This window comes from Tarenaya hassleriana, unplaced genomic scaffold (assembly GCF_000463585.1).
Source record: "Tarenaya hassleriana unplaced genomic scaffold, ASM46358v1 Cleome19, whole genome shotgun sequence".
Classification (NCBI taxonomy): Eukaryota; Viridiplantae; Streptophyta; class Magnoliopsida; order Brassicales; family Cleomaceae; genus Tarenaya; species Tarenaya hassleriana.
This window is the reverse complement of record NW_010965304.1, coordinates 520663-548580: the sequence shown is the minus strand read 5'-3', so window position 1 is coordinate 548580 and position 27918 is coordinate 520663. Positions and strand designations below refer to the sequence as shown.

The 27918-nt window shown below is 37.3% G+C and overlaps 3 protein-coding genes across 4 annotated transcripts; 1 reads left to right on the top strand and 2 right to left on the bottom strand.

The window, feature by feature from the left end:
- Window positions 1-961: 961 nt before the first annotated feature.
- LOC104810828 (histidinol dehydrogenase, chloroplastic-like) lies at window positions 962-4533 on the top strand. The gene is made up of 14 exons (XM_010537261.2): window positions 962-1135; window positions 1372-1499; window positions 1585-1637; window positions 1771-1843; window positions 1941-2042; window positions 2119-2220; window positions 2335-2406; window positions 2505-2567; window positions 2659-2700; window positions 2769-2828; window positions 2952-3062; window positions 3258-3428; window positions 3540-3630; window positions 4087-4533. The coding sequence occupies exons 1-14, from the start codon at window positions 1048-1050 to the stop codon at window positions 4359-4361; spliced, it is 1431 nt and encodes a 476-aa protein (XP_010535563.1). The 5' UTR covers window positions 962-1047; the 3' UTR covers window positions 4362-4533.
- Window positions 4534-5026: 493 nt separating this feature from the next.
- Window positions 5027-14316, bottom strand: LOC104810827 (phototropin-1). Of its 2 annotated transcripts, XM_010537260.1 has the most exons (23): window positions 14127-14316; window positions 11829-12558; window positions 11268-11450; window positions 9877-9968; window positions 9494-9779; window positions 9142-9367; window positions 8986-9056; window positions 8776-8882; window positions 8644-8693; window positions 8401-8505; window positions 8236-8295; window positions 8037-8126; window positions 7846-7922; window positions 7653-7737; window positions 7459-7539; window positions 7247-7350; window positions 7033-7082; window positions 6786-6892; window positions 6565-6690; window positions 6421-6472; window positions 6220-6332; window positions 5679-5819; window positions 5027-5302 (listed from the first exon to the last, which is right to left on the bottom strand). In XM_010537260.1, the coding sequence occupies exons 2-23, from the start codon at window positions 12548-12550 to the stop codon at window positions 5201-5203; spliced, it is 3030 nt and encodes a 1009-aa protein (XP_010535562.1). In that variant the 5' UTR covers window positions 12551-12558; window positions 14127-14316; the 3' UTR covers window positions 5027-5200. The 2 variants fall into 2 exon arrangements, with proteins under 2 accessions (XP_010535562.1, XP_019057835.1); XM_019202290.1 differs by lacking the exons at window positions 11268-11450; window positions 14127-14316 and having other exon boundaries at window positions 11829-11894.
- Window positions 14317-16639: 2323 nt separating this feature from the next.
- Window positions 16640-27881, bottom strand: LOC104810826 (DNA-directed RNA polymerase III subunit 1). Its single transcript, XM_010537259.2, has 28 exons — window positions 27748-27881; window positions 27564-27645; window positions 27081-27210; window positions 26688-26837; window positions 26193-26367; window positions 25610-25803; window positions 25311-25420; window positions 25128-25227; window positions 24724-24939; window positions 24481-24629; window positions 24090-24231; window positions 23858-23998; window positions 23400-23588; window positions 22551-22755; window positions 22354-22447; window positions 21608-21842; window positions 21034-21225; window positions 20424-20522; window positions 20070-20273; window positions 19768-19983; window positions 19379-19526; window positions 19140-19291; window positions 18778-18933; window positions 18590-18700; window positions 18377-18471; window positions 17772-17976; window positions 17457-17659; window positions 16640-17066 (listed from the first exon to the last, which is right to left on the bottom strand). The coding sequence occupies exons 2-28, from the start codon at window positions 27629-27631 to the stop codon at window positions 17015-17017; spliced, it is 4131 nt and encodes a 1376-aa protein (XP_010535561.1). The 5' UTR covers window positions 27632-27645; window positions 27748-27881; the 3' UTR covers window positions 16640-17014.
- Between the last annotated feature and the right edge of the window lie 37 nt (window positions 27882-27918).

The following is a 27918-nucleotide window of genomic DNA, read 5'->3' as shown; positions in this document are numbered from 1 at the left end:
CTAAACCATGTACAACTTGGTTTGCCAACTCTATTGCTTCCAAACTGCAAATGGGCATTCCATCACACAGGGTGTCAAAGCAAAGACCTTTCCTTTATTATGAACTAAATTTCCCAATTGAGATGCAGGAAGTGCACTGACAGAGATTTCAAATAGAAACCAGCAATGAAACGCAACAGTTTCAGAGTTATTCTAAATCCAGAAAACAGCAAGAACCCTTAAAACTCCCGACTCTAAATCTGTAAACGAAATAGCAGAGATTCATAAACCCAGAAACAATTTTGACTGAAGCAGACGAAAGAGTAGAAGAGAATTCGGAAATACCCTTCGCTATGATCGATTTGGGGAAGAAAGCAACACCGGGCGACCAAAGACATGATTGATGAACCAAAATCTGCAAGGATATGCCCTCTCGGCGATAGGGATTTATTCAGATCATGATCATGATCGCGATTTCTTCAAAACAACGGTTTCGATCGCCTCGTTGTGGTCGATCAAGCAGAAAGAAACGGCGGAGGGGAGAGAGGATATTCCACCATCCGGATTCCCGACTCCACCTAGTCTCAACGGCCGGTTAGCTCTCCGGCGACGAGATTTCTCCGTGATCGATCCTTGGGATTCGTGGTTGAATCACAAAGGATGCGAATCACGTAAAATCTCACAAGGTGTCTTCTTTTGTTGTTTTCGTTTCTTTTCTGCTGTGACTGTAAAAATGCTGGGCTTTGCATTTTTAACAGTTTGAATGTAATATTTAAATTATATTTTGTAATTCAAATAACGAGAAATACATGTTTTTACCGTAAAAAGTTCACCAAATGTGCGATTAAATCAGAATTTATACGTGCAATTTTACATATTAAAAAGGTTACGTTAAATTATATTTACATAGATTTACAAGAAAAATGGATATTACATTTTAGAAAATTTCTATGTTTTAATTATTTCGTGAAAAAGGCAAACAAACCATAACCATAACCCTTCGCCTCTCTTCTCACTGGGTCCACTTCTTCCTCCGTCGCCGCTCACTTCGGACAGGAACCGAGTTCGATGTCCCTCGATCTGTCTGGTCTTTCAGTTTCCTCTGTTCCTCGCCTCTCGTTCGCCGGCCATCGCCTTCGGGAGTTTCGCCTGAAAGGTACCACCTTTCCTTGTCTTTGACGGATTCCGGCGTTTCAGTCGTATCCTTGTCTTAGATGTTCCGAATTGAGATGGGTTTTGTAGTTTCGGTGATTGGGTTCGGAATTTGATTTGATCGAGTATTCGATTGATTAGCTTCACGTAGTTGGTGTTGAATGGGATCCGGAATGAGATTGTCCATTGAAACCTTTCCCGATCATGAATTATAAGAAATGTTGTGAATTGCATTGACAGGGTACTTCTGCAAGAGAACAACAATTCGGTGTTCAATGAAGTCTTATAGATTGTCCGATCTTGCTTATTCCGAGGTGGAAAAGCTCAAGGCACGCCCACGCATTGACTTCTCATCAATTTTCAGCACAGTAAGTTGTTTATGTTTGATTAGCTCAAAACCCATTTCATGCTCTCTTAGATTCTTGTCAGTGACATGAACAGATATTGTACTAGGTTAACCCCATTATTGAGGCTGTTCGAAGCAGAGGAGATGCTGCTGTCAAAGAGTTGGTGCTTCTTCTCTTTATTTTGTTTTCTGTTTTCATGGGAGATGTGATTGAGGACCCTTTTGTTTCTATGGATTGATTTAGATCATTAGGTTTGTAATTGCCTTTGTTTGCTTGATGTTATGCTTTTCAGATTCACTGAAAAGTTTGACAGAGTTCAACTAAATAACATTGTCGAGGATGCGTCTGAACTTCCTGTTCCTCAGGTATATATTTTCTTTGTTTCTTCTAAATCAATTTACTTTATAAAAGATGGGTTCCTTTTTTTTCTACGTTCCAATTCAATTTTTTTTACTGTCACAGCTTGACAAAGCAGTTAAAGAAGCATTTGATGTTGCATACGACAACATATATGCATTTCACTTGGCCCAAAAATCAACAGAAAAAAGCATCGAGAATATGAAAGTAAGTTGATGCAATTACCTCATTTCTTTCTTCAATCTTGCATCTTATACTAATCTTTTGTTTTCAAGTTTGTTAGGGTGTCAGATGTAAAAGGGTCCCGAGATGTATTGGCTCCGTTGGTCTTTACGTGCCTGGTGGAACAGCTGTTTTGCCTTCTACTGCCCTGATGCTTGCAATTGTAAGTTCATGCTCTCTATGCTGTTCAATACTTTTACCAGTTCGCTGTTCTCGCAATTCTTTATTGTTGATAATGATGGGGGTCCTCTTTTACTTTACTCTGTCTCGGTGTCAGCCTGCTCAAATCGCTGGATGCAAGACTGTTGTTCTTGCAACTCCACCAGCTCAGGATGGAAGCATTTGTAAGGTATATTCATCAATTTTTATTTTTGGAATTTTCAATTCAATCTAACTCTCATGTTTATGCTGTTTTGCTTTTTGGAGCTGACGGGTCTTTTGTTGTAGGAAGTGCTATATTGTGCAAAGAAGGCCGGTGTAACTCACATACTTAAAGCCGGGGGAGCACAGGTGCGGAAGTGTGAATCTTTCTGCTTATGATTTTCCAGGTTGGGATCCTTTTGGTTCTTTGATTGTAGTAATGATCATCTTTGTGTTGCAGGCCATAGCTGCCATGGCTTGGGGGACAGATTCTTGTCCTAAGGTACAAACATGTCTTGTGCTTATGCCATACTTGTCATATGCCTGGACTTATGCTGATCTTTTTGGCAGGTTGAGAAGATTTTTGGTCCGGGCAATCAGTATGTAACTGCTGCTAAGATGATTCTTCAGGTAATGATATTGTTCTTTGTAGCCATTACTTGTTTAGACCGTTTTTTTCAAGAAAGGGAATTCAAATGACAATATGAAAAATCAATCGTAGCCTTCCTCAGATTTTTCCCAATCTTCCCACAGAACAGCGAGGCGATGGTTTCCATTGATATGCCTGCCGGCCCTTCAGAAGTCTTAGTCATAGCTGACGAGCATGCCTGTCCAGCTCATATCGCAGCGGACTTGCTTTCTCAGGTATTCTCTCGTCAAACAATTCCATTCCTCTGGCCATAAAAGCTGAAAATCTGTCCTCAATCATAATTCATACCATTATTCTTTCTTTTTTTCGCCTTTCGCTTATGAAGTTATAAGAGTAGGTTTCTTTGAGACTGTTTTAATGAATTTGCTCAAACCTATTCTCCTTCCTTGTCTTCGCTTGTGCCTTGCCAGGCTGAACATGGTCCAGATAGTCAAGTTGTCCTTGTTGTAGTTGGGGATAATATAGATCTGACAGCCATTGAAGAAGAAATAACCAAACAGTGCAAAAGCCTTCCAAGGGGAGAGTTTGCTTCGAAAGCTCTAAGTCACAGTTTCACAGTCTTTGCTCAAGACATGGTCGAGGTTAGCTCCTTTCTGAGATGGAGCGGCTTTTGTTTTTGTCTGTTTGGCACTGAGGCTATAGCTTTGTACTGTTCTGACATTACTACTGTATGGTTGCTTGGTATTGTACAGGCAATATCCTTCTCAAACCTATATGCACCCGAGCATTTGATTGTCAATGTCAAAGACGCTGAGAAATGGGAGGGTTTCGTCGAGAATGCAGGTCCGTGTGGAAAGCTTCTTAACCATCTCTTCATATACTGCTTTACTTACAAACCTACTAAAATTGCTTGAAACTTTGGGTTCGGATTTGTGTGATCCGAAAATTTTGGTTACCCGAGTCGGGTCAAATCTTAATATATGATATCCACATTGAAAAAAAATCAAAGTTTTGTATTTAAACTCGTGTTTGGATACCGTGGATACCCAAAAATTATCTCGAATATCCGACATTTGGGCATCCTTCCCAGCCAATATGAATCCAAAATCGGGTAATATCTCATGAGACCCGAGATGTTCTGGTTTGTGTTCGGTTATATTGGAAATCTCAGGTACCAGATCCGTGCCTACACACACATTCAATCCAACCAAACCGTTGCCTCGTAACAAAACATGTTCTTACAATGCTTTCTACAAATGCATAGATAAAATCACCCGGGTTTCGAATAATCTGATGCAGGTTCGGTGTTTCTTGGACCATGGACTCCAGAAAGCGTAGGGGACTATGCGAGCGGTACAAACCATGTTCTTCCGACCTATGGCTACGCACGTATGTATGGAGGCGTATCTCTGGACTCTTTCCTCAAGTACATGACCGTACAGTCCTTAACCGAGGAAGGTCTGAGAAGTCTTGGTCCCCATGTTGCAACAATGGCGGAAGTTGAAGGTCTTGAAGCTCATAAGAGAGCAGTGACCCTCAGACTCAAAGATATCGAAGCCAAGCAAATCTCCTGATATATGAAAATCGTTTTGTTTTTGCTTGTTGAGAACAAGAGGATGCAAAAAAAACAGTGTTTTATTTTCAAGGTGTTGGATTCGGTTCTGTTGTGATTTGGATTTTATGGGACAGAACACAGCTGAGTTCCTGCCTTGCAGGAACTAATTTCGTTTAATAATATTTTTTTTTTAAAAAAAATCTCAATTTACGTTCAGTTTCTCTTTAGTGTCCCATGCCATTCATCTGAGGCCTCACTGTTCACATGAATTCAAGGGCTAGTTTGTCATAATATCACAATACTCATTCTCATGCAAAAAGACTCTTGGGAACACATTTTGTATGTGTGCGTGTAAATATATATATATGTGCCCTTGACAACATATGTATGCATATGTACCTCTAATAAGAATACTTTAAAAGAAAAAGCTATTTTTTTTCAGAAAAACATAATATAGAGCATAGCGTTTTGGAGACTAATATCGAGCAATAATAAATAAGTTTTTTTTTTATAATTGGATATTTTGGATCGAAATCCAAACTAATTTGGAATCGGTTCAACCCATGTACTTGAAATAAATAAGTTGAGAGTGCATGTGGGAGATTTCCCAAATTCTCTCAAGGGTATTTTATGATCAATAGCAAAGCAAAGAAGAATAAATTTATTTGAAGGAATTCAAGGAAATGCCCCAAAAAAAAAGCAATTTTTTTTTGTTCACTGACAAAAAACAAAGGAATCTCAGGAAAAAAAAAATCACACCAACAAATATAGATTACAAGATAGCACTTGGATTTTGCTTCTGAAGCCATTGTTGAACTGTTCTTTTGAAGAGAAATCTCATAAGGGAAGTTTCACTTCTCAGAAGACATTTGTTTGCAGATCTTCGAGCTCGGGATCCACAGTTTTCTCTCCATTGTTGTTTTCACCGGAAAATATTGGAGTTTCCAGCTCTGGAGGTTTCTGCAGATCGTTAACGAGAATATCAAATAAATATCGTTCTTCTACATCAAAAAATACACGGGCGTCTGTCCCGCCCCGAGTTCAAGCCTCAAGTTGGGGAGGACAACATAATTTCAATCATATGGCTTGCTTCTGCCCCCGAGACTAGTCTGGGTCTTGGCCTATGACACCCGATTAACAAAAAAAAAAATGCGTGATCTACTTAACAACACCAGACAGTCTTTATCCATCCACAGAAATTATCAAAAGAGTTTTTGATTAATGCAATTTACCTTTCAACAAAAAAAAAAGATGTTGGTGTTTTTACATCTTGCTAAGGTAAATCAAACAAGTGAAGTTTTAGTACTGTGAACTTTATGATATGATATTTATTTACCGTGCATCGGATGAGAGCCCAGTTGATGCCTTTGAAGAAAGAATGTTTCTTGACTTCGTTTGCCCCTTCAAAACAGCCTAGTCTTTTCTTTGGATCACGTTGTAACAGCCGAAAGATCAGTTGTTTCACTTGCAGACTTGCCTGCAGAAAAAAAGGGTTGAAGCGACGACAGTTCATCAACATTTTTTTTTTAATGGGCCTTCGGCCCGACTACATCTCCTAGAGGACCGGAGAACCTATGTGAATACCTCTCCCCACCCTCAGGAATCGAACCGCTATGTGAAGGCACATTGGCCCACACCTCAACCACTCGTCCACGCTAGTAGAACTAATGCAAATGACATTTTTTAATCTATAGCGAAAACCGGGTCAAATGGTTTAAGTTTTCACCTTTGCGTAATTTCTATAACTAGATTTAGGCTGTTATAGCGAAGAACCGGTAAAAGTGGTTGACGAGATCAGATTTGCTTCAATTATATTACCAATACAAATGGATCAACCAAAAACCGAGATGTGAGATGAAATTTGATTGGTAATTTACCGGAATGCTGCTGGGAAATTTGAGATCTTTCTGGAGGACATTGGCGAAAGTCTTCTGCCTGGTTTTCCCTCTAAATGGAGTGTATCCATACAGCATTTCGTACATAAGAATACCTGAGATTTAGACAAAACAGAGTCTTCCTAAAATATCTGTTTCTGAACACACACACACAGAGAGAGAGAGAGAGAGAGAGAATCTTACCGAGTGCCCACCAGTCTACTGCACTTGTATGTCCAGCCCCTGTTATAATTTCCTGCAAGATGAGAAATAATTTTGTTAAGAAAGACGGCATCTTATATTGCAGAGTTTATACGATTTGTATAGGCAAAAGTGTAGTATACTAACTGGAGCTATGTACTCTTCAGTCCCAACAAATGAATTGGATGCACGCATAGGTTCAGCCATGAAGATCGGAGCCTGCTGGCTCTTCTGTTGCTTCTTCTTCTTCTCATCCGTACTCGGCATCAACAGCTACAGAATATAATCACACTTACCTTACAACTTACGGAAATGGTGACAATATGTAAGAAGATTAGGGCAACAAGTTCTACGGAGGTTGAATAAACCTGAGGTCTGCAAGATGTTAGGCAAGACAGATCGAAATCTGACAAGGAGATGTCACCGTTGCTCTGAATCAAAACGTTTTCCGGCTTCAAATCTCGGTAAATTATACCTGAATTGGAAAAACAAGTTCATCCCAATGTAAACCCATCAATGTTTCCCTTGCAATTTATTCAAATCTTTCTCCAAAATGCAATCTTTGTTGTCAGGAGAAAAACATGACATACTGGGAAAAGTTCTACGGCATATTACCTTGGCAGTGAAGATACTCAAGGGCCACAACGACCTGAGCCGCATAGAATCTGAAAATTTGTTCAGGTTTTCGATTTAGTTCATAATATATTTAAGAGCTCAAGATTTCTACCAAGATGTGATAAAAATGCAAATCATATAAGATGAAACAAATCCTTTATTTGAGTTTCTCCATGGCATATTTCGGTTTTCATAAAGCTATATAGTCTTGTACCTCACGGCATCTTCCTTGAGGACCTTCCTGGGCTGTCGATCCAGGAGCATGAACAGTTCTCCTCCTGGATAGTAATCTGTTATCAGACAAATATGCGTCTTTGTCTGCAGAAAATAAGTAGAAACATGATCCATCAAAGACAATATACAAAAGTATACACAAACACAAGTACAGAAATACACACAAATCTTGACCATATAGAATTTTCAGACCTGAAATGAAGCGTATAGCGCAGGAAGGAAAGGGTGGTCCAACATGTCAAGAATCTCTCTCTCGGCCCGAGCTCTATGGACCTGCATTTTGTTTCGATTTGCTAAATCAAAACCCGAAAAACGAAAAAGAAGAAAATCTATGGATTTCGTGCCGTGCAAGTAGCTGACACGATAGCAAGAAAATTTGATGTTACCTTATTACGATTGAGCATGACGTTCTTGTCCATTGCTTTCATCGCAAACAGCTGATCCGTTCCATAGAGTTCCACCAGATGCACGCTGAATATGTAAAAAAAGATACAAACTTTATCGATAAGTTTGAAGTTGTGAATATTTTCGTGCTTCAAACACAATGAAAGAATTTTTAATTAGATCGATAGACAGAACCTTCCTGTGTCACCGGAACCCAATGGTTTCACCGGCTTAAAATGCTTCAGACCGATCTGTTCTCCACTGTCCAGTATCTGCAGTAACATAAAACATATGACTGTTAGCAAACATATTTTTCAGTTTTGGTGATTTAGTCGACCAGAATCTATGAATTTGGAAATTATCAGAAACAAAATGGATAATTGTACCTTTTGGACAGCTTTCCAGGAAGTTGAATCTTTCCTATGAGGCTTCGGATGGACAACCTTTGAGTGATTCGCCCATAAATCCTCCGGCGTCTTCAAGATAACAAACATTGAATCACATGATTCACATCATCAGACTCTCAAAAACCCTAATCTCGGTTTCCAAATACAGTCCTTCTGATCAAAACCAGACACCACTCACCATGTTTGCATCAGGCAGTTCTCGTACTGCTTCGTCGACATTAACAGCCGTTTTCTTCACCTGAAATGTTCAGATTGGAGAAATCAGAATTAGATTAACTTAACAAACAGATAGAAAGATCATACAATGGCAATACGTATAGTTTTGGCAGAGTAGGTTTCAAACCAGTTCTTCTCCATCTTTCACAGCAGGCTCTGGAATGGCATTGCGGGCCGGTTCAACGTGCTTGCTACCGTCTAGTTGTACTCCGATAAAGTACTGTACCTCCCCCTACGAAGAACATTAAACAAACCATAAATTTTCAGATGATACAAGGCCAGAACTTTTTAATTTTCCCCAAACAACTTCAAGAGATTACAATGAAAGATTGAAAGTTCGAGGTTTTACGTGTATGTATATTCATTGTACCTTCTGATCACGCATAGGTTGCAGGTGGAATATGTTCCAGAACTTCTTGCCTGAAAAGAAACAATGGTTTTAGATTCTTGACTTATCGATTAAACAGACAGAACAATAAGTCAGTTTGACGAATCTTAGTACCGCTCTTGGTGTAGTTGATGAGCTGAACTGTGACTTCGGTTTGATTATCGATAGCATTTCGTATCTTCCTCACTGTCGCAGGATCAGTTTCAGGCCCTTGGAGAAACCTAGAAACCATTCATGCAACAAATTCATAAAAAAACGTATCTTAGAATTTTGATCTGTTCTCCCAGCCAGATTCAAATTCAGAATCCATGCTTTGAAACATACCTGCAATTCCTGCCAAGGATTTCTTCACGGCTGTATTCTGTGAGCTCCAAGAAACTGTCTGATGCGAAGATCTGGAAACAAATGACGGGTTTTGTCAGACCACTGAGCAAAATGAGACGAAACGAAACAGAACAGTTTCAAGATCGAAATCGTTACGATCGGATTGTCGGGAAGCCTCGGATCAGTGATGACGAAGTTCTTCTCGATACGTTCGAGTGTCGTGGCAAGATCGATACCCTTCCTCATCTCCTTTTGCCTCACTTTGTCGTCGACGCTCTCAGGCCTCTCGTCTCTGTCGCTCAACTCATCGTCATCTTCTTCTCCATATACCAAAAATTCATCGTCGATCGTCTCAGCGTGGGGTTGGCCCTTCTTCATCATCCTACAACACCCAAAAAGAAAAATCTAATCAATCGCCACTCATTGGAATTCAAAATCGATCGATAGAAAAGTTCGGGACGAAACAGTGATCTGATACAAAAAAAACGAAGAATCGATCGAATTTTACCCCATGAAGGAGCGGCGAGAAGATTTTCTGGGTTTCTTCTCGGGGACTTCGCTGATCCTTTGCATCGAGTTTCTCCGAGCTCCGCCGTGAGAGTTCCTCCGGCCAGGCGGAGCCGCGTGCTCCGATTTTCTCCGTCCAAGCTTGGCCGGAGCATCCGCCGCTCCACCACCACCCTCCGATTTTCTCATGAAGGGATGGAGATTCGTAGATTCGCTCAAGGCTCGAGGCCTCTTCACCGCCTCCACAAGCTCCGTCACTGAACTCGTCGCTGCGTCTTTTTGGCGGGCTGTTTCAGAAAATTCGAACGTTAGATTTAAATATAAATTAAAAAAAAAAGTAAATTTATTTATTTATTGAAAAACAAAGAAAAAAAAAAGAAATACCGTCGTAACGGATCAGAGACTCAGGAAGCCCATTGGGCCTAAGCGTCTTTTCCTTGGACCCTTCAGTGTGCTTACTCACCTCCACTTGCATTCTGGCCCAATCATTAATTACCATATTATAAATAATATAATCTTCTAAATAAATCCCATACTTTGGGCAAAAATAAATAAATCATACCATAATATTTCTCTAAAATTCATTTCGGTCCAATACCACAGGAAAATATTCAAACCCTGGACATATTATAAAAGGCACCATTAACTAATTAATATCACATACTTTGGACCGGTCCTATCAATTTAAAACTACAATTTTATTTGGTACAGCTAACTAATGTATATATACGTATTATACCAAAAAAAATGTATATATATGTAGATATTGGGAGAGATGATATTTGATTATATTAGAATTATAATATAAAGTGAATCATTTTCCAGGGATTCTGGTCGGACCAAGATCTTTTAATATACGCCTTATCCAAATCCAGTCCCATTGATTGGGACCAAGCGACTGTCGGATTGACATGATCCAACGGTTACAAGATGATATGCATTACTGGGATGAAACTAGAAAGGGTCCACGCATGTTCAATCACATCATATGCATATATATATATATATATATATATATATATATGTGCATGCATATATACATATATATACATATGTAAGCGAATGAAATTATTGAATATAACATGTAACAACATAATGCCTACTTTAGGGATAATGTTTTATGGTCTGGGTCAGGTTCACGTGGGTGATCAATGCAATGTGATAACATGATATCGTTGCGTCGGATATCGGAAAATGATACAAAAAACTTATAATATACAATAATATCTCATCTGAAGCCTAATTTAATATAATTCTATCGACTAAATTAATGGAATCTTATACGATTCAAATTCTTAAAAAAAAAACTGAAATCACTTTTGCAAAATTATTACTTTTCTTTAAAAAAAAATTAAGCGAAAACGGAATAAAAAAGACAAACTGAATAAAAAATAAATAAGTGTTTTTTAATTGAAAAACTCATGAAAATAAACTATATATCTAAATTCAACTAAAATCAGAAATATACAAAAAAAAATGGACCATAAGAATTGTTTTTGTTAGTATATGGTAGAAATATTCGATATCCATCATAATTGATTGTCGACAAACAAATACGTATATCCGAATATCATAATCAAATAGTATTCGACCAACATAACGCAAAACATGTATATGTATATATCATATAACTATATTTCTTAGAGACAAACGAAAATAGATTTTGATTTCGAAAGATGGTGAAATCAAAATGTGGATCACGAAATTGATGAAATTTGGAGATGATAATAAATGAGGGACTTAAATAGGGAACCAAAGAAACTAGAGGGACTAACCCGATAAATTTGAGGACTTTGCCACTCTCTTCTTTGATTGGAGTAATGGTAAGAAGATTCCAAAAAGGGGTCCCATCTTTTTTATAATTCAACAACCTTCCACAATAATTTGCTCCCGACGCTAATGCGTCCCTTATCTTCTCTAATTCCTCTGAATCCGTCCCCGACCCTTGTAAAAATCGACTGTCCAAAATGTCCCCCAAAAAATAAAGTTTACAAAATCAACCCTATGATATTGTTTTTATAATCACAGCCCTATGATATTATATCACATATGTACAACTAAAACTACTAATAATTATTTATTTAAACTTACATAGAATTTAAAAAAAAATTTAATAGTAATAGTATAGGGTTTAAGATCTCGTATCGGCTTCCCAAATAACCCAAACAAATTTTGCATAATCCACATTTTGATATTATATATATAATGTATGTATTAGTGTTTACATTATGATAGGATCAGGTTGGAATGGGATATATGATAAATAAAATTTAAAAAAAAAGGTGATAAAAATAAAAAATATTATAAAAAAGAAAAAGGAAAAGGAAAGAACGTACCAATTTCTGCCGACGACTTCTTTGGAAGTGTAACCAGTCATTTTGAAGAAACCGGCGCTCGCATACATGATCGGATAGTCTGATTTTGTCGCATCCGATACCACAAACGTCTGCTGAAACGTCGACAGCACGTCCTTCAGATCCTCCGACACCCTCGGAATGTTGTTCCCTGATTTCCCGGCGGCTTCTCCGTCGGACATTTCGCCGGAGCTCCTGAACGAGTTGTTCGAGCTCCTCCTCGACGAACCCGTCTTCCCGTTCTGCTCGTTCTGCTCCCCGCCGGAATTCCTCACGCTCACTCCCTGCGGCTTACCCGTCTTCGTGTCCGTCTTCAGCACCAGCCCCCACTCCGCCGCTCTCTGCTCCGCCGCCGTCACTCCCTCCGGCGAATTCTCCGCCGGTTTCTCGCCGGTGATCGTCTTCGCGATCGGCGGCGTCGGGTCCTTCAGGGCCATCCATGAGGTGGTGACGGCGATTTCCTCCGACGGGACTTGTTTGGGGACATGTTCGAGTTCCGGTTCCGGTTTGGGGTTGGTACTGCCACGTGGCGAGGTCTGATCCCTCCAGCTCTGCCACGTGGGCGGATCCGGACGGAAGACCGGGTTGTCGGGTCGGGTCGGGTAAGTTGACGGGTTGAACACCTCGAGCGAGCCGCGGGAGTCTCTTGGTAGGGTGGGAAGGCGAGAAGACTGCTTGGCGGATGGTTTCTCCGTTGGGTCCATTTTTCACTCTGCATTCAACAAAATAATGCGAAAATTACTTATATATAAATAATATGTATTTATAACATATATATACATATATATATATATGTGTGTGTGTGTGTGTGTGTATAAAATGGACATATTACTAAGTTGTTTGTGCAACGGACGACTTTGGCAAGCTACATGTGCTTGTGTATTGACTCCATATGTTTTAACATTTAGCGAGAGATAGAGAGAAAAAAAAAACAAATATTATAGATAGAAAGAAATTATTTAGAGGTTGGATTAAGTAATTAGACTGATCATTTTAAAGTATGAATAAATAACTTATTATAAAGATAAAACGATCACTTAATAATTAATAAAAGTATTATATTTATTTTATTTTATTTCATACTAACGAATGTGTGTGTGTGTGTATTATACGGTTCAATGAATTGAAAATAAGGATTATTTTCACGGTTATTTATTATTATATCGTATTATTAGGGATCATTCGGTCTCTGATTTCGACTAATAATGTGACATTAACTCGAATAAACAACAATCAATCCAAGAGAAATATGTATTTCTTGAAATTTGATACTATTTTATTTTATAATAATGAAATCAATATAACAATAATGAAAAGATGGTTGCGTCTTCAACAGGGCTCCAATCTCATACATGAATTTAGCCCTCCGTCGATGTTGATTTCAAACGATAAAATTTATGGAAATTGTCTTTCATACCTTATTTTTACAGATAATATAAAGTCACATTTCTATAAGTGCATCTTTGGAAATAAATTGACTAGACATATTCAAGTTGATAAGATTTCCCATCTACTTGATATGTATATATATATATGTATATGTATGTATATATATCAATATATGTATGCACGGACACAAGAATAATGATGTTATCATAAGAGTAATGGTTGTGGACCATATAGACGTTAACTGGAATTTGGACATTATTGACAGCGACGTTTTCTTTGGGGCAAAATTGGGAATGAAACAATCTTGTGTGGTGGCTTTTGAGAACCACAAGTTTCTTCGAGTGTGGTATATAGTCCATTATTTTTCACACACATATATATATATATATATATATATATATATATATATATATATGTATGCGTGTGTATATATAGAGAGAGCGATATCAAATCCATCACACTTCAAAATAGACATATATATATATAGCCAATATGTTATATGTATAGATCCGAGTTAGGAGAATAAATGTTCCATTTTTTGTGGGCAGTAAGGGCAATGATTATTCTATAATATCGAAAGATTAATTTTGACGCCCACGTAATGGAATCTACGATATTTTTATTTTTATTTTTTTGGTGAAATCTATGATATTTTTATTGATTACTATATATATCTTATATATATATAGATCAAACTATACAAATATACTTTTGTATTTTCTGTTTAGCACCCTAGATTAGGTGTCGTACCAAAGAATAAAGGAAAATCTAAAACAAACAAAAGAGAATCATATCTCCGACAAAGATGAGATATTATTGTCTAATAAGTAGTGTTTGGTTGCCGAGAAAATTCACAAGAATTCAAAAATAGAAAGGAAAAACAAAACTTACCTGACGAATGGATAAATGGGTCTCTGTAAAATTGATTTTTTTTTTTTAATTTTGTATCTCTCTAACAGATATTTGTAGGGTTTTTTTTGGGGACAAGAACCCTAAAATGATAACGAGCTTTGGGTTACGTGTGGAGGAAGAAACGATATTTTCTCTTTTTTTTTTCTTTCTCGGAAACAGAGTGAACAGAGAAAAGAAAAGAAAAAAAAAAGGAGAGGGAAAATGAGAAACCTGGAAACAGAGGGATGGGGAGTGAACGGACGTTAGAGATTTGGGGGTTTATAAACGCAGAATGTTATGAAATTATTTAAGGATAATATATGATCTGAATGATTACATCGATTTAGGTCGGTCCATCACTGGATTATTAATTCCCATACCTGTTCATGCCCGATTCCACGTGCATGGCTTTTTTATTTATACATAATTATAGCAAAAATTTAAATAATAAATCGATAAAATAACAAAACATACCGGCTTGATGATGGAGAAGATTTGTTCTTTTGAAAGTTCCATTGTGTGCCTGTCTGTGGGAGTGAGTTGTCATGGGAATACGACAGAAATGGAAACCAACAAACGCAAACGCAAACGCAAACGCGAATAATAATGGAGTAGCGTTTCACAATATATAATGTTTTAGATTAAATATTTTCAAGATTCCACATACATTTTCTTTTGATGGTACAGAAAAATATCGTTTTCACGTTTGGAAAAACACCAAAACGATACATACCATTCACAACCAACTCACATTAAAAAAAATATATGTATCAATATTTATTCATATGTAGATATATTCGTATAGCATTAGTATATATATAACAAATGAACAATATATTTACTGCAATATTATAATACTTAAAACTCGTCTGTAAGATAAAACATCAAAACTAAGTTACGTAACAAAATCCCAAAAGAAAAATGATCTTTCCAAATATATAATTTTTTATTTATTACTTCAAAATTTTAAAATAGAAGAATAATGATACGATATTGATTTTCATACGGTAAATAATGGATAACTTGGGACAAAGAATTACATTTCGGACATAAAGTGGGGACCACGACGACAACAACCCACGTGGGAGCTTTTATATTAGCAAAAATCTTAGCCAAAATAAAACCTTACTGCAATTACTATCTCTTCTATTATGTGGTCAATGTGAGTCGTGACTGTAAGGCAGAAGAAAAATATCACATCAATCTTCACATTTTGGACACTTAAGTTTTATGGTTTTCTAAATTGACCCCAATACTTGAAATAACGCAATCAAGCTCCCACACATGGAAAAAAATTGGACTTACTATCTCACTTGCAAAGCATCATGGAGATTCTGGCTCCATGCCCACCTACATAAGCAGACAGTTCCTATTGTTGGATCTGATCCTATTATCTTATTGGTCGGAAAAATATCCAATGATTCAAAAGGATCAAAGGTTTATTCTACATCACAAAAAAAATTACAATTATCTAATTTTGTATATCTTTATTAAATCTAATATAAAAAAAACTTAAAAAACTAATGGCCTAAACCATGAAACACCGCATAGAATTGAGGTGACAATATTCAATTAGGATATCAGTTCTCAACTGCATGTCATATAACATTATCATTTAAAATAGAATTATCTCTATCTCTCTTGTATATGCCATAATATTATTTTTATGTTTAAAGATTGAGTTTTTTTCCTATGAAACACGTTTAGAACAACTTTAATACTTACAATATGCATTTACAACATACCATTATTCAGAATTTTATTTAAAAAATGTCATAAAACATTTAATCGAATCTCAAGAATATATCGGCCATTTTCATGCAACTTTTTCATAGATGTATTATTACTCCAATGTGCATTTGCAAATAAGAGAAACTGTTTTTTTTTTTTTATAAAAAAAAGGTTTAGAAGGGTTATTATAAAAATATCCTTTGCTACATGTATTTTAGACCATACCTTTTGTACATTATTTTTAGTATGAACACTATGACAGACTTATTTTAAAATCAGACCGGTCATACTAATCATTAGAGGTGGATGTTTCGGAATTCGGGTCAGAATTTTAGCGTTCGGTTCAGGAACGGTTTATTCGGTATTCTAAAATTTGTACCAAATTAATACCGTATATTATTCGGTTCGAGTTGGTTCCGGTACAGTTCAGTTTCAGTTTTTGTTAAAAAAATTAGATTTTTTTAAAAAAAATTCGGTTTTTCGAGATTTTATTAAGTTTGATTCGGTTCGATTCCGGAAAATTCGGTTCTATAAAAATCATACCATTCGAGAAAATTGAATGGTATGGTTCGAAAAAAATACCGAAATTTTCGGTTCGGTACAGTTCGGTTCCGAATAACCGAAACGAAACATCCACCCTACTAGTCATACCATTAAAATTACATGATTATCACATTAGTCATATTGGTCGTACCGTTAAAATTATATAATCAGTGTGATCCGCTGACAATAGTTATACTGGTCATAAAAAAAATAGATTAAAAAGAGAGACGCTCTGAACCTGTAGAAAATTAATGGTAGTTTTGATATTATGCCGGTTTAAAAAAGTATAACTCTGCTATTACAAAGACAGAGATGTAAATCCTCACAACATCAGTTTGAGATTGAGAGGAGTGTCTTAAAACCAAAACTTGATCATTCAAAGACAAACAAACTATCAAAACTAAGAGATTCTATATATATATATATATATGTCCTGAGAGAGCTGAGAAAGGAATATCGACCCGCTCTAGTTAGCCGGAGAAATCATTGTGAACATTAGTCTATCTCGAATAGAAATCCCGAGAACTTGGCTCGTTTTTGGACCGATCTTCGACTGTTTCTGCACAACTTTGTGGTTTGATATATAACTGTGACGAAGCTATTTCCTCTGCCTTTCAAGAGATGATTGGATCAGCACCATATTTCAACTTAGGTAGAGAATCCGTCCTGTTGAGGATTAATCCACAAGCCAGTGAGTTAGAAAATTAGCAGACCACCAAAATTCATAAGAGCATTACCAAACAGCATATATGCATTCGGATATTCATTAGAAAAACCTAGATGATACGATGAAACTCCGGTATGCAGGCCGAGAGGTATAAGCATATGAGTGGGCATGGGTCGGACACCCACAAATTTTGGGTTACCCAATCCCAAAACCTAAAATATCTCGGATCTCGCGAGATATTATCCAATCTCGGATCTATTTTGGAGTTCAGGTACCGAAGATAATTTTTGGGTATCCAATCTTGTTGAGTGTTTGATACTCTTAAAATGAGAGAAGTCACACTCTCCTAATCATATAACGGCAGCAGGGGATGGGATGAAAATCTTTACCTTTGAATAACCTTGAGTATTCCGGTCCCAAGCTGCATCGGTATGCCCATAACCACACATTCCGTAACTCCTTCGATCTTATCAATCTTTTTGCTTACCGAAGCACTGAACAAATGATCTCCCGTCTTCTCGAAAGAAGCCTGCATCAGTACACTCTTGTCCATTTTCTGAATACCATTTCTCGTGATCCCGAGTACTTCCCCCTAATCAAGACAGTAAACTCAGATATCAACCATACATATAATATAAAACCACGGATATATTGTGGTAAAAGATTGTGTTACACCAGAAGCAAGTGTTTGGAAGAGAACTGACCCTATAAGTCATGACATCGGCCAAAAGCATCATGTGACGAATGTCTATGCTCATACCATGATGTCCCATTGTTGTCCCAATTTCCTCAATTATGGTCGTTCTTGCAGCCTCGATTCCCAATGTTTTACTCACTTCAATAACGTTGTTACTTCTTGTATTTCTCCCATTGATTCCTGGGGTTCCCATAACTGCTGTGAGGTTTGTCCTGAAACAGAAATTTGCAACATTTTTAAACTGATTATCAAGAAATATAATCATAAAACCGCATCAAAGGGGAAAACAGTTAGGAGCATTTTGATAAATATAGTTAAGGATTCATGTTCCATCTAGGTTATGTTACAAAAGAGTAAGTAACAAGACAGGCATTTTCTCATTCAGAGAATATTTTTCAATTTTGATTTCAATGACTTTACAGAAACAGAACCAAAAGACAACTCACAGAACTGAATTCAACAGTTTACCAACTGGAATTACAAAAATTTGGTTACTGGAACCAAACTCGAGCCTATTGGGGTTATGAGGATATTTACTAAGCTTACACGCATTCACTTTATAAAAAAACAGAAACAGGTCAACCTCGTGTATTGCAGCAAGAGAAAACTTACCCTTCCACGAAGAGTTTCCACCTTTTCTTCCCATCTACCTGCTTTCTTTTGTCAGTATCCTCGGCAATAACGACCCGCTCAATAGTTTTTATTCCCTGTTATTATAATCCAACGGTATGAGTCTTTTAGTATAAGATCCCATCGACTTGGAAATAAAAATCGTAGGTATAAGACAAAAGTTCAAAAGTAAATAAAAAACTTTACGGGCCTTACATTCACTAAAACATTTGGAAGTACGTTCTTCAGATTATGGAGTTCAAAATGAGTTCTACTCCTATCTGCCTCTGGAGTAATATCCAATCCTATATCTGAAACTTTTATATCCTGCACATTCATGACAAAGTGATTTAGGGATTGTTCGGCTTATGGAAAATGGAAATAGCATCTAGTAAGAACCTTACATTTTCTTTCAGCTTCATTCTGGGGGTCTTTAGGATGGAATTTTTAACTGACCATGGAGTAATAGCCAAACACGCCTCCTCAATTCTTTTCTTGTCAATGATGACTCTTACTGATGCTGATGTTGAAGTCATTAACACCTCAATACTCTCAGCAACCTGCACCATGATTCAAGTGGATCTTGACAACCCGATATATAAAAACCATGATGGATAGAGAAACTCTATCTAAAGAGACGGTAGTCAAACATAGAACCAATTCTTTGATCTATACAAACTGACATAAAACCGCACCAAAAACTTCAAACAATAGGCAGGAACTTAAAAGAGCATAACATTTGAATCACAATCTAGAAAGAGAGTACCTGTCCTAAAGTAGTTTTCTCAATGCGTCCTTTCACCCATCGAGCACTGGTCAATTCAAAGGGATTATCAAGCTCCGCAGAGATAACAGGTGTGCTTATATTTTTGGAAGCATTGATGATTTCATTGATTCGAGGGACTCCTTGTGTGATATCTATACCAGAGTTAGGAAATCAAAACAAACAACTGCTGATATCTGGTTAAAAGGGAAACTAATGCACTGCAGGCTGAACAAGGATACTCATGCTAGCAACTCCAGCAAAGTGGAAAGTTTTCAATGTCATTTGAGTCCCAGGCTCTCCAATACTCTGAGCTCCTATCGCTCCTATTGCAGTCCCAGCTTCAATATTTTTTTCACGGTAGCGAGATATGCAGGTTTTAACAAATACCTGCATACATATTCATAGAAGTATTTTCATCACAGTTCAATTATCCTAGATTATAAGAAAATGGGAAAAACTTCATTAATTGTGCAACCAAAGATACATAGGTGGAAATATTTGAGAAAGAGAGTGACAATTCTATTGAGTTTGGTTGTCTTGGATCTAGCTAATGAGGGGAATGATCAAAGAGGTATTCCAGAATAGTCGAGACAAAAATAATGCATTTGAAATTCAAAAAAATAATTACCTCAAGTTGCTTGTCAGTCACACCAGATGCTTTATGAGAAACTAAACTCGGATTCTCAGATTTCACTCCATGCTTGGAAATAAATTCTCTAAGAGATTTCACAAAGGCTTCGGTGCAAACTCCACCTGTATCATGTCTCGTTAATTCCTCCTCAAACCTTTGAGACACTTCTTGCGAAGAAAGATAGTTGTGATGAGGGCTAGGCGGACAGGTAGCCTGAAAAATAGAAGTATTAAAGCAGATAAACTATCATACAAAGACAGAGAGAGAATAAAACCAATATAGGATAAAGGAAAACCAACCTGAACCTTCAAAAACAATCTATCAAAATTCAAAGGAGCTCCATTCTTTCCTTCCATGCGTGCTGGGTCCATTCCATCGTCTCCATAAGTAAATTGAAGTATGCATCCATTGGCATTTCGCACTGTGTTATCATAATGGACTAAGAGATCCTCTAAAGCTTTCATCAGTCTACGAGACATATAACCTGTACTTGCTGTTTTGACCTGCAATAGCCAAAAGTATTATACAGAAGGCAGACTTCCACAATAAAAAATAAGTTCAAAAACCCGTCTCCCATAAAATGAACATCATAACAGTTTCTACACATTATTTCAGTGGACCATTATGCAAGACAACAAAGAAATTATGCATACCGCTGTATCAACTAGACCTTCTCGTCCACCCATCGTGTGAAAGAAAAATTCGGTAGCACTAAGACCACTGTAGAACGAATTAGCAACAAAACCTTTAGCCTGCAACCATAAAAAAGATATCAGATCGAGAAGGTCCAGAAGCGGCAACAATGGCAGGAAAGCTATGGTGATCAGGTCCATTTTGGGTCATGCATAAGAAGCCAACTAGTTATTTATAGGAGTCTCAGTCACAGCAGAGAAGCAATGATCCTGCTAGTTTCCGCATCTGACGGGATATGTTTTTTTACAACTCTCACAAAGAAGAACAACTACTGAGGTAATGCTAGTATCACAACAGAAAGGCACACAATAAGTAGATATAACTAAAACATATAGAGAAGGCTGAGAGATGAAAAGGAAAATTTCCAGTAATACTCTTCATCTTTCTTAGTAATTTTCCAGGTTACCAAGAGCATTATTTCAATCCCAGTTTGCAAAAGTTGCCCAATGATGAGTATTTGCAAGATAAGATTGATGGAAAGTATAAAAATAACTTTATACATCATCTATATGCAAAAACACCAGTTACTTATTCTTCTTTTTGGCAGCATAAGGACCAATGTCGACTTACTGCAGGGGTTTTGGACATTCTAGGAAAATGAGGAAGACTCCGATCTATAAATCCATTGGGAGCACGATGACCGTTAACTGTCTGCTGACCGACACATGCAACCATCTGACTGATGTTGATAGGGGATCCCTTGGAACCACATTGAGACATGATCAAGGGACTATTTCTCCAGTGTAATCCTTCCATACAGTGCTGAATATCACAATAAAACAAAGGCAGACCAGCATTGTTACAGTTCATACTTCAGGATCTTGGTCAGTCACTTACATCCACAGTGAGCTTATTTTTAGGTTAAAGTAAACCTCATCTCTTAAAAAAAGTAAAAAAAAACTTTCCTACACTTTTCATTCCAGCAGGAAAAGGAATCGTAGAACTGTTTTATCCATTAACTTATATATATATATATATATAACCCACATTTTCAGCAGAAAATATACCTAAACTGGTCAAACTACAAAAATATTCCTGAACTTTTTTACAGTGTAAGAGGATTGCTAACCTTCCAGTCATCAAGTCATCCCTTTGTCAATTCATCTATTCACACATAATCAGGAGCTTCAAGATATATATTTACCTTTCCAGTGACTTCTCGAATACGATTCAGAATCTCTGTGATATCTGCTTCCAGAGATTTAGCAGCATCAAGACCAGCTTTAAGCTGCAGTTTTCCTTCATCAAATTTCTGTATCGTGGCATCACATTCCTCATACCCTTCCATAATTGTTTTAGATTTCTTCTTATTCAATTCCTTTCCAGGTTGAACATCATCAATTCCAATGGAGAAGCCATGATTTCCAATCCATCGAGCACTGCACAGAGTAAGATACAATGACAATTCATGAAACAAGAAATTACTCATTCATTTGAAGGCAATAGGAGAGCCAAATAGCACATTTACAATGCAAACTATCAACACTCAACAGTACTACAGAGATGCAGCAGGAACAAGGCCGTACAAACATACAGGTAAAAACAAAAGGAAACTTCCATCCTTTCTCATCGCAGATATTAAGCATGCACCTATTGACAACAAAGAATAATATATGCACTTAATCCTGTAGATAAACTGACTCTTATTTGTTCCTTTCCCATAGAAATTTACTAACTTTGAACTCACAAAAAGCAACTAATATTATTAAAAGCATTGAAGACTATAAAACATAATTCCTGCAGCCTCATGGACAATTATAGAGAGTAAAAGAATAACATTTTCAAGTGGCAAATACCTTAAGTGGATAAACTCATACAAGAGAAATATATACGCATCATCACACCGCTTCAAAATAAAGAGGATCCCCAAACGCAGAACAAAAGACTCACCTCAGTTTTGCTAGCCGATTCATGCAAGTTGCAGCAGCATGAGAATTATAGTCTCTTAGAAGAACAGAATACAATCCATCCTTGTTTCCATTTCCTAGAGAAAAATATATCGGCATCAAAATTAGAAATGAATTGAGCACACACAATTAACTGTTTGATGGAGTTGCAACCTACTTATTACCCCATATTAAACTTACCTAATGTAGCTTTCCCTAGTTGTCCTGATATAAGTTCGCTATTTCGAAAATAGACCCACCCATCATTAGGACACATTGTTTCTTCATCAAGCTTCCCTTTCTTAAAGCTTTTCTCTTTGAGAGTAAGAGTAACATAGACTCTCACACTTGCATTAGGACGCAGCAAAACACCAAAAATCTGTTTTCCAGTCCAAAGCTCTATTGGCTGCATTGAAGACAACATCGAAATAAAACAAATTAAAATGCTACACAAAAATCGACAGAATATGGGTAGAAGTACAGAAACGTTGCTTTGCCCACAGCTAAGTTGATCAAGCCAATTAATTTAATAGAATGCGAACTTTAAACTCATAGCTAAAGCTCCAGAGACCAATGTAAAGCTCTTGAAATCCAGATTTGTACAATACACTGCAAACTAAAAATCGTTTCCGAAATAGCAAGTGGAATATGCAATCTAGCAGAAGGGCGAAGGAGAAACGACCACAAAGTAGATCGGATTATTGGACTGACATACAAAAACAATGTCTGTAAAGCTGAACCTCCAGTATAAGAAAGATAAAAGCTGCGGTGAATAAGATTCAGGAATGCAAAGGCTAGTCATAGAGACTAGATCTCAATGCAAGTATCTCTTAACTACAAGATGAAAGATAGGACATTCGAAATCTGATGGAAAAATTGAGCCACATACACAAGGGTGCAGATGCCCAAGAGTATCTTGGAACAGGTCAATATTCAGCATAGTTTCTTTTGCTGAATATAAAAATTGACATTACATAGAAAAGGGTGCAGATGTCACAAAGCGAGTTAAATGTACCAGAGAATGGTGAAAAATGCGCAGATGTCTCATACCTTAAGGATTGCAGGTGTAGGCAAATCAATAGCATCCATCCCATCTCCCATGTAAGAACAAATAAGTGAGAAGGTTGCACGGTCATAGAATGTATCTTTCCTTGTTATCAAAAAGGAAGATGTCAAAAAATCTTGAGTGGAAGCCACCAATATTTCTCCATTTTTTGGGGTGCATAAATTGTTTTGTACCTAAGATACCCATCAAAGGAGACACCAATTATCATCCAGCAGAAAGAACCCAAAGCCCACTACTCCAAGCTCTTAATCTAGATATCGCTTGGAAGGCTTCGGGTACAGAAAAGAGACACTGGCTGAACTTCCTAGACAGGATTCCACCTTATATTACGTTTGCATGTCTACATATACACATGCAGACAAAAGTTTTAGATGTAACTAACACATGATCGTTTTATTCACAGGGAAACTTTTCACATGATGATAGATATAAAAGAAAGTACCCCCATCAATGTAATAGCCTCCGTACGGGCCTCCTCTGTTTGTGGAACATGCATGTTCATCTCATCACCATCAAAATCAGCATTATATGGGTTACAAACAGATTCATTGAACCTCAAAGTTCTCCACGGCATTATTCTTGCCTGCGAGATATGAAATGTCAAATTAAGAGATCTATGAAGGTCAGTGGGAAAAAATTATAATCAAGCATATCCAAAAGACTTGTTTTATTACCCTGTGACACATTATAGACATCCGATGCAGACTAGGTTGTCTGTTAAAAAGAACAACATCCCCATCTTCCAAATGGCGGTCAACTATGCAGCCAATGGTCAGTTCGTCAGCAAGACGCTTCCGATAATCACCCACCAATGCCCTGCAGCAGAGTGAGTTAACTTGAATCAATTATGATCACCAAACAACACAAACTACAAATTACATATGTTGGCTTTACTGAAAAAAGTTTTATCAGAACTCACCAGTTAAATGAAACACATAATTCTATATGTAATTGACCCGAGTTCACATACCTCGTTTCCAATAACAGATTATCCATTACTGACTATCAATTTAATTAACAAATTCCGTAATCAATAAGTAAAGAACTAGCATACAGTCACACAACCTTGAAGAACCATCAGGGTATCTCACTAGTCTGGCACCGGGGTATTTATAAGGGCCATTGCGCACACATTGCCTCAACTTCTCAATGTTATGACGGGAGACACATTCAGGAAAAGTCAAGATTCGAGCCATTAGGATGGGAATTGCTACCTGACAAAACAGTCGCATAGGTCATAGGGAACATAACACCGGAATTATAAAATCTCCAGAAAGCAATTTTAAAAAACCATTTATTATGGCTTACCTCGGTGATTTTTAGATTGGGGTCAGGCGAAATAACTGTTCTGCCAGTGTACTCGACACGCTTCCCGGACAAGTTGCCACGAAACCGTCCCTGTTTTCCCTTGAGACGCTGAATAAACCCACTCAACGGCTTGCTTGGTTGCATCGCCAAGGGAACACCACGAACGTCACTGTTAATGTATTGTGCAACCTCAACTTGAAGTGATTCCCAAGCATGCTAAAAAGAAATTCTCGACAAATAAGTAAGGTGGCAAAGATGGTAATTATAGGGAAATTGAATAAACAATAAATACAACAAACAATTTCGAAATAAGTATTACTAGAATTTATCACAAACATTAGGCTATATGGAGTTCAGGACATAAATTTAACAGGGGAAGAATTGATCAATAGAGATTCCTTTACCAAGTTTTTGGGCGATGTTGTGGGTTCAACTAAAAATTGACGTAGCGAAGCGTTGTTTTGGATGACTCGTTTTAATCTCTCTGTTATGTCGTTCTCATTGCTGCAACAAAAAGACAACTGTTAAGAAACAATCAGAAGTAGAAAATATATTTGATAAGAGATTCACAAAAAAAGAAATATAACCTTTGGGTACCACCAATGATAACAGATGGTCGGATGGATATAGGTGGCACAGCAATGCTTGTTATGATAAGCTTCTCAGGTCTGTCAGCAAGATAAAGAAGTTCACAGTCCTGATATGCATTTAAAAAATAAATAAATCAGAACACAGAACCATTTGTAAAAAAAAAAAAAAGTATTATCTGTCCACCGGCCTTCTACGTCCATTCATGTGTTTCATCAAATTTGAGAATAGAAATTCGTTTAATTGCAGTAGCTGACATAGAACAAGACATGCATAACAGATACCATCTGAAATGTACCTTATTACTCATTCCTTTAAAAAGTGCGAGCACCGAGACAGGATTAAGAACATAGGTAATAGGATTTATCGCTCCACTAGACTCTTTGGTGTGTGAGATTGCAGATTTAAACTCTTCAACATCACCCTCATGAATTCTTGATCGATCGTGACTAATGCCAATCCCAGACGAAGTTGCAGCCTTCTTTACCATACCTGGAATGATCAATTAAATGCATCACTAGGATATCATTGCTAAAATGGGTACGAAGTAGCAGTTCCAAGATCTTAGCATAAACACAATATAACATAATTTTTATAGAAACATCTCGTTCAACAATGCTTGAACATGAAAAATGGAACATAACATAAAGATTAGATGGTTTTGGGTCTTGGAAACATGTGTTTCACCGATCATTCCAGTAAAACCACCTAACTTTTCTATTAAAACTTAAAACTTAAAGATTCCATGAACACTATTTTGCATCTAAGACAAAACACAGGAACGATGAGGCAGTAAAATCAAGGTAGTATAGGTTGCAGGATCTGGAAAAGCATATTATAACCTAAATATTTCAGCAATAAACCGACTAGAAGCCACACACCATTCAGGTAGCCACATTTTTTGCATGTGATAATTTTACTGCTCGCCATGGCACTGCATTTCTTCACAACCGCTTTCGCCAGTTCAGTCTTCTTCAATGACTCCATTTTAGGATTTCGCATCTTTTTCAAGTAATCTTCGGACAGCTTCTCATCAAGAAGCATGCGAGAACACCGCTGTTAAAAAAAACAGCCTGAGAACTCTTGGATATAAGCAACCAACTGACATCAATGATATCCAAGAATGACAATTGGTGATCCTAGAATCATTGTTCAAAATCAGAATATATTTCAAGGATTAACACGACAAAGAGCCATGTATGATGTCGATACTGTTATGCGAGATGTGGAATGGTCTGGCTTAAAGTACCTTTTCAATACATAACATTCTACAAACCCTTTTTGTCCATGTTTTCCACTCAACAGATTACAAAATTCAACTAATAGAGAGTAGGAGAGAAATCAAAGAAAGAGACTTAGTCTAGTAACTCCATTACCTTACATATACACTTCAAAATGTCCAGAATATTATTGAAGTATCCAATGTTGTAAACAGGGAGAGCAAGCTTAAGGTATCCATAGTGACCAGGACAGTTCTGAAAATTCCCATCACACGTTGTGCATTTACCCTTTTTGTTTGGAGGACCCTGAAACCAACAAAATGAACAACCACTCAGAATAATCTGCATAGAACCAGATAAAAACATCTCGGTGTAGAGAAGGAATGGAATTACATAACTGAAGCAAAGGACTAAAACAGGAACAACACAATGCTACTCCATGGTAAATTCGTAAAATATCTGAGATCGAAAAGATCAGAATTTCGAAACATAGAGTGTCATCTAGTACACATATACATATAGTAGGCATATATAAGACGGGAAGGTTACCATTCGAGGATCCAACAAGCCACCTTCAATGGGTTTGCCATTGGTATCATAGTATACACCCTGCCACACCTGAACTTCTGCAGCTTTCATGACCTCCGTCTCAGAAAATATAGAGAACTCTATACTTTTTCTGCATACACAATAACAAAGCAAGTTCAGATACAAACTGAATTTACAGACGGATAGAAACAGAAATTCATGGAAACTCAACCGGAAAAGCCATTGAATACATCTCAACACAGTAAGATTCATCTAGATAACCATCGAATTGAGTCTTAGACTAACACAGATGCTAGAAAAAGGAACAACTAACGGTTTTGCTCAATGGATGAATTTGAACTAACAAAATCAACTAGAAGCTAGAACTTAATCTGCCCAATTATTGAAACGAAGTGATATGATACATCCACTGAAGACAGCCTAAAAGCAATTTGCTTTCAGTGATCTGCTTGAGCAGAAACCCCAAAAATAAAAGTTCCGTACATTCTGCGGGGGCCGACATCTTCGATGTACGGCTTCTTGGTGAATTCTATCTCCTTCGTCGCCTGCATCTCTCCGATCAACGCTGCGGAAAAAGACCCAGGAGAAACAAAAAGAACAGTCGATACCAAAAAAACGCGAAAATTTCAGAAAACTCACGTCGGGTTCAATCGAAGCAAAAACTTACGGTGATGAGGTGAGGATGAAGACGACGAGAGGAGGTGGTGGGTTTAGGGTTTAAGGCAAACCAGAGACTGTAATCAGGCGGGAGATAGGGGAAGCGGTGGTGGAAAATGGAAAACGGAGGAAAAAACAAAAACCCTAAATCAAGAATCGAACTCGCGACATAAGTTTTCTT

What these genes read in the sequence shown, in the direction of transcription:
- LOC104810826 (XM_010537259.2), bottom strand. Translation starts at nt 27,631, where the DNA reads ATGCAGGCGACGAAGGAGATAGAATTCACCAAGAAGCCGTACATCGAA. An exon ending in GAATGAAGCTGAAAGAAAAT is followed by an intron (nt 18,701 to 18,777) that starts GTAAGGTTCTTA and finishes ATGAATGTGCAG; the next exon opens with GATATAAAAGTTTCAGATAT. An exon ending in TGGAAACTCTTCGTGGAAGG is followed by an intron (nt 17,977 to 18,376) that starts GTAAGTTTTCTC and finishes TTTCTGTTTCAG; the next exon opens with GACAAACCTCACAGCAGTTA.
- LOC104810828 (XM_010537261.2), top strand. Translation starts at nt 1,048, where the DNA reads ATGTCCCTCGATCTGTCTGGTCTTTCAGTTTCCTCTGTTCCTCGCCTC. An exon ending in TCGGGAGTTTCGCCTGAAAG is followed by an intron (nt 1,136 to 1,371) that starts GTACCACCTTTC and finishes TTGCATTGACAG; the next exon opens with GGTACTTCTGCAAGAGAACA. An exon ending in GGACAGATTCTTGTCCTAAG is followed by an intron (nt 2,701 to 2,768) that starts GTACAAACATGT and finishes TCTTTTTGGCAG; the next exon opens with GTTGAGAAGATTTTTGGTCC.
- LOC104810827 (XM_010537260.1), bottom strand. Translation starts at nt 12,550, where the DNA reads ATGGACCCAACGGAGAAACCATCCGCCAAGCAGTCTTCTCGCCTTCCC. An exon ending in TCATGCTCAATCGTAATAAG is followed by an intron (nt 7,540 to 7,652) that starts GTAACATCAAAT and finishes AACAAAATGCAG; the next exon opens with GTCCATAGAGCTCGGGCCGA. An exon ending in CTCAAGGAAGATGCCGTGAG is followed by an intron (nt 7,083 to 7,246) that starts GTACAAGACTAT and finishes ACAAATTTTCAG; the next exon opens with ATTCTATGCGGCTCAGGTCG.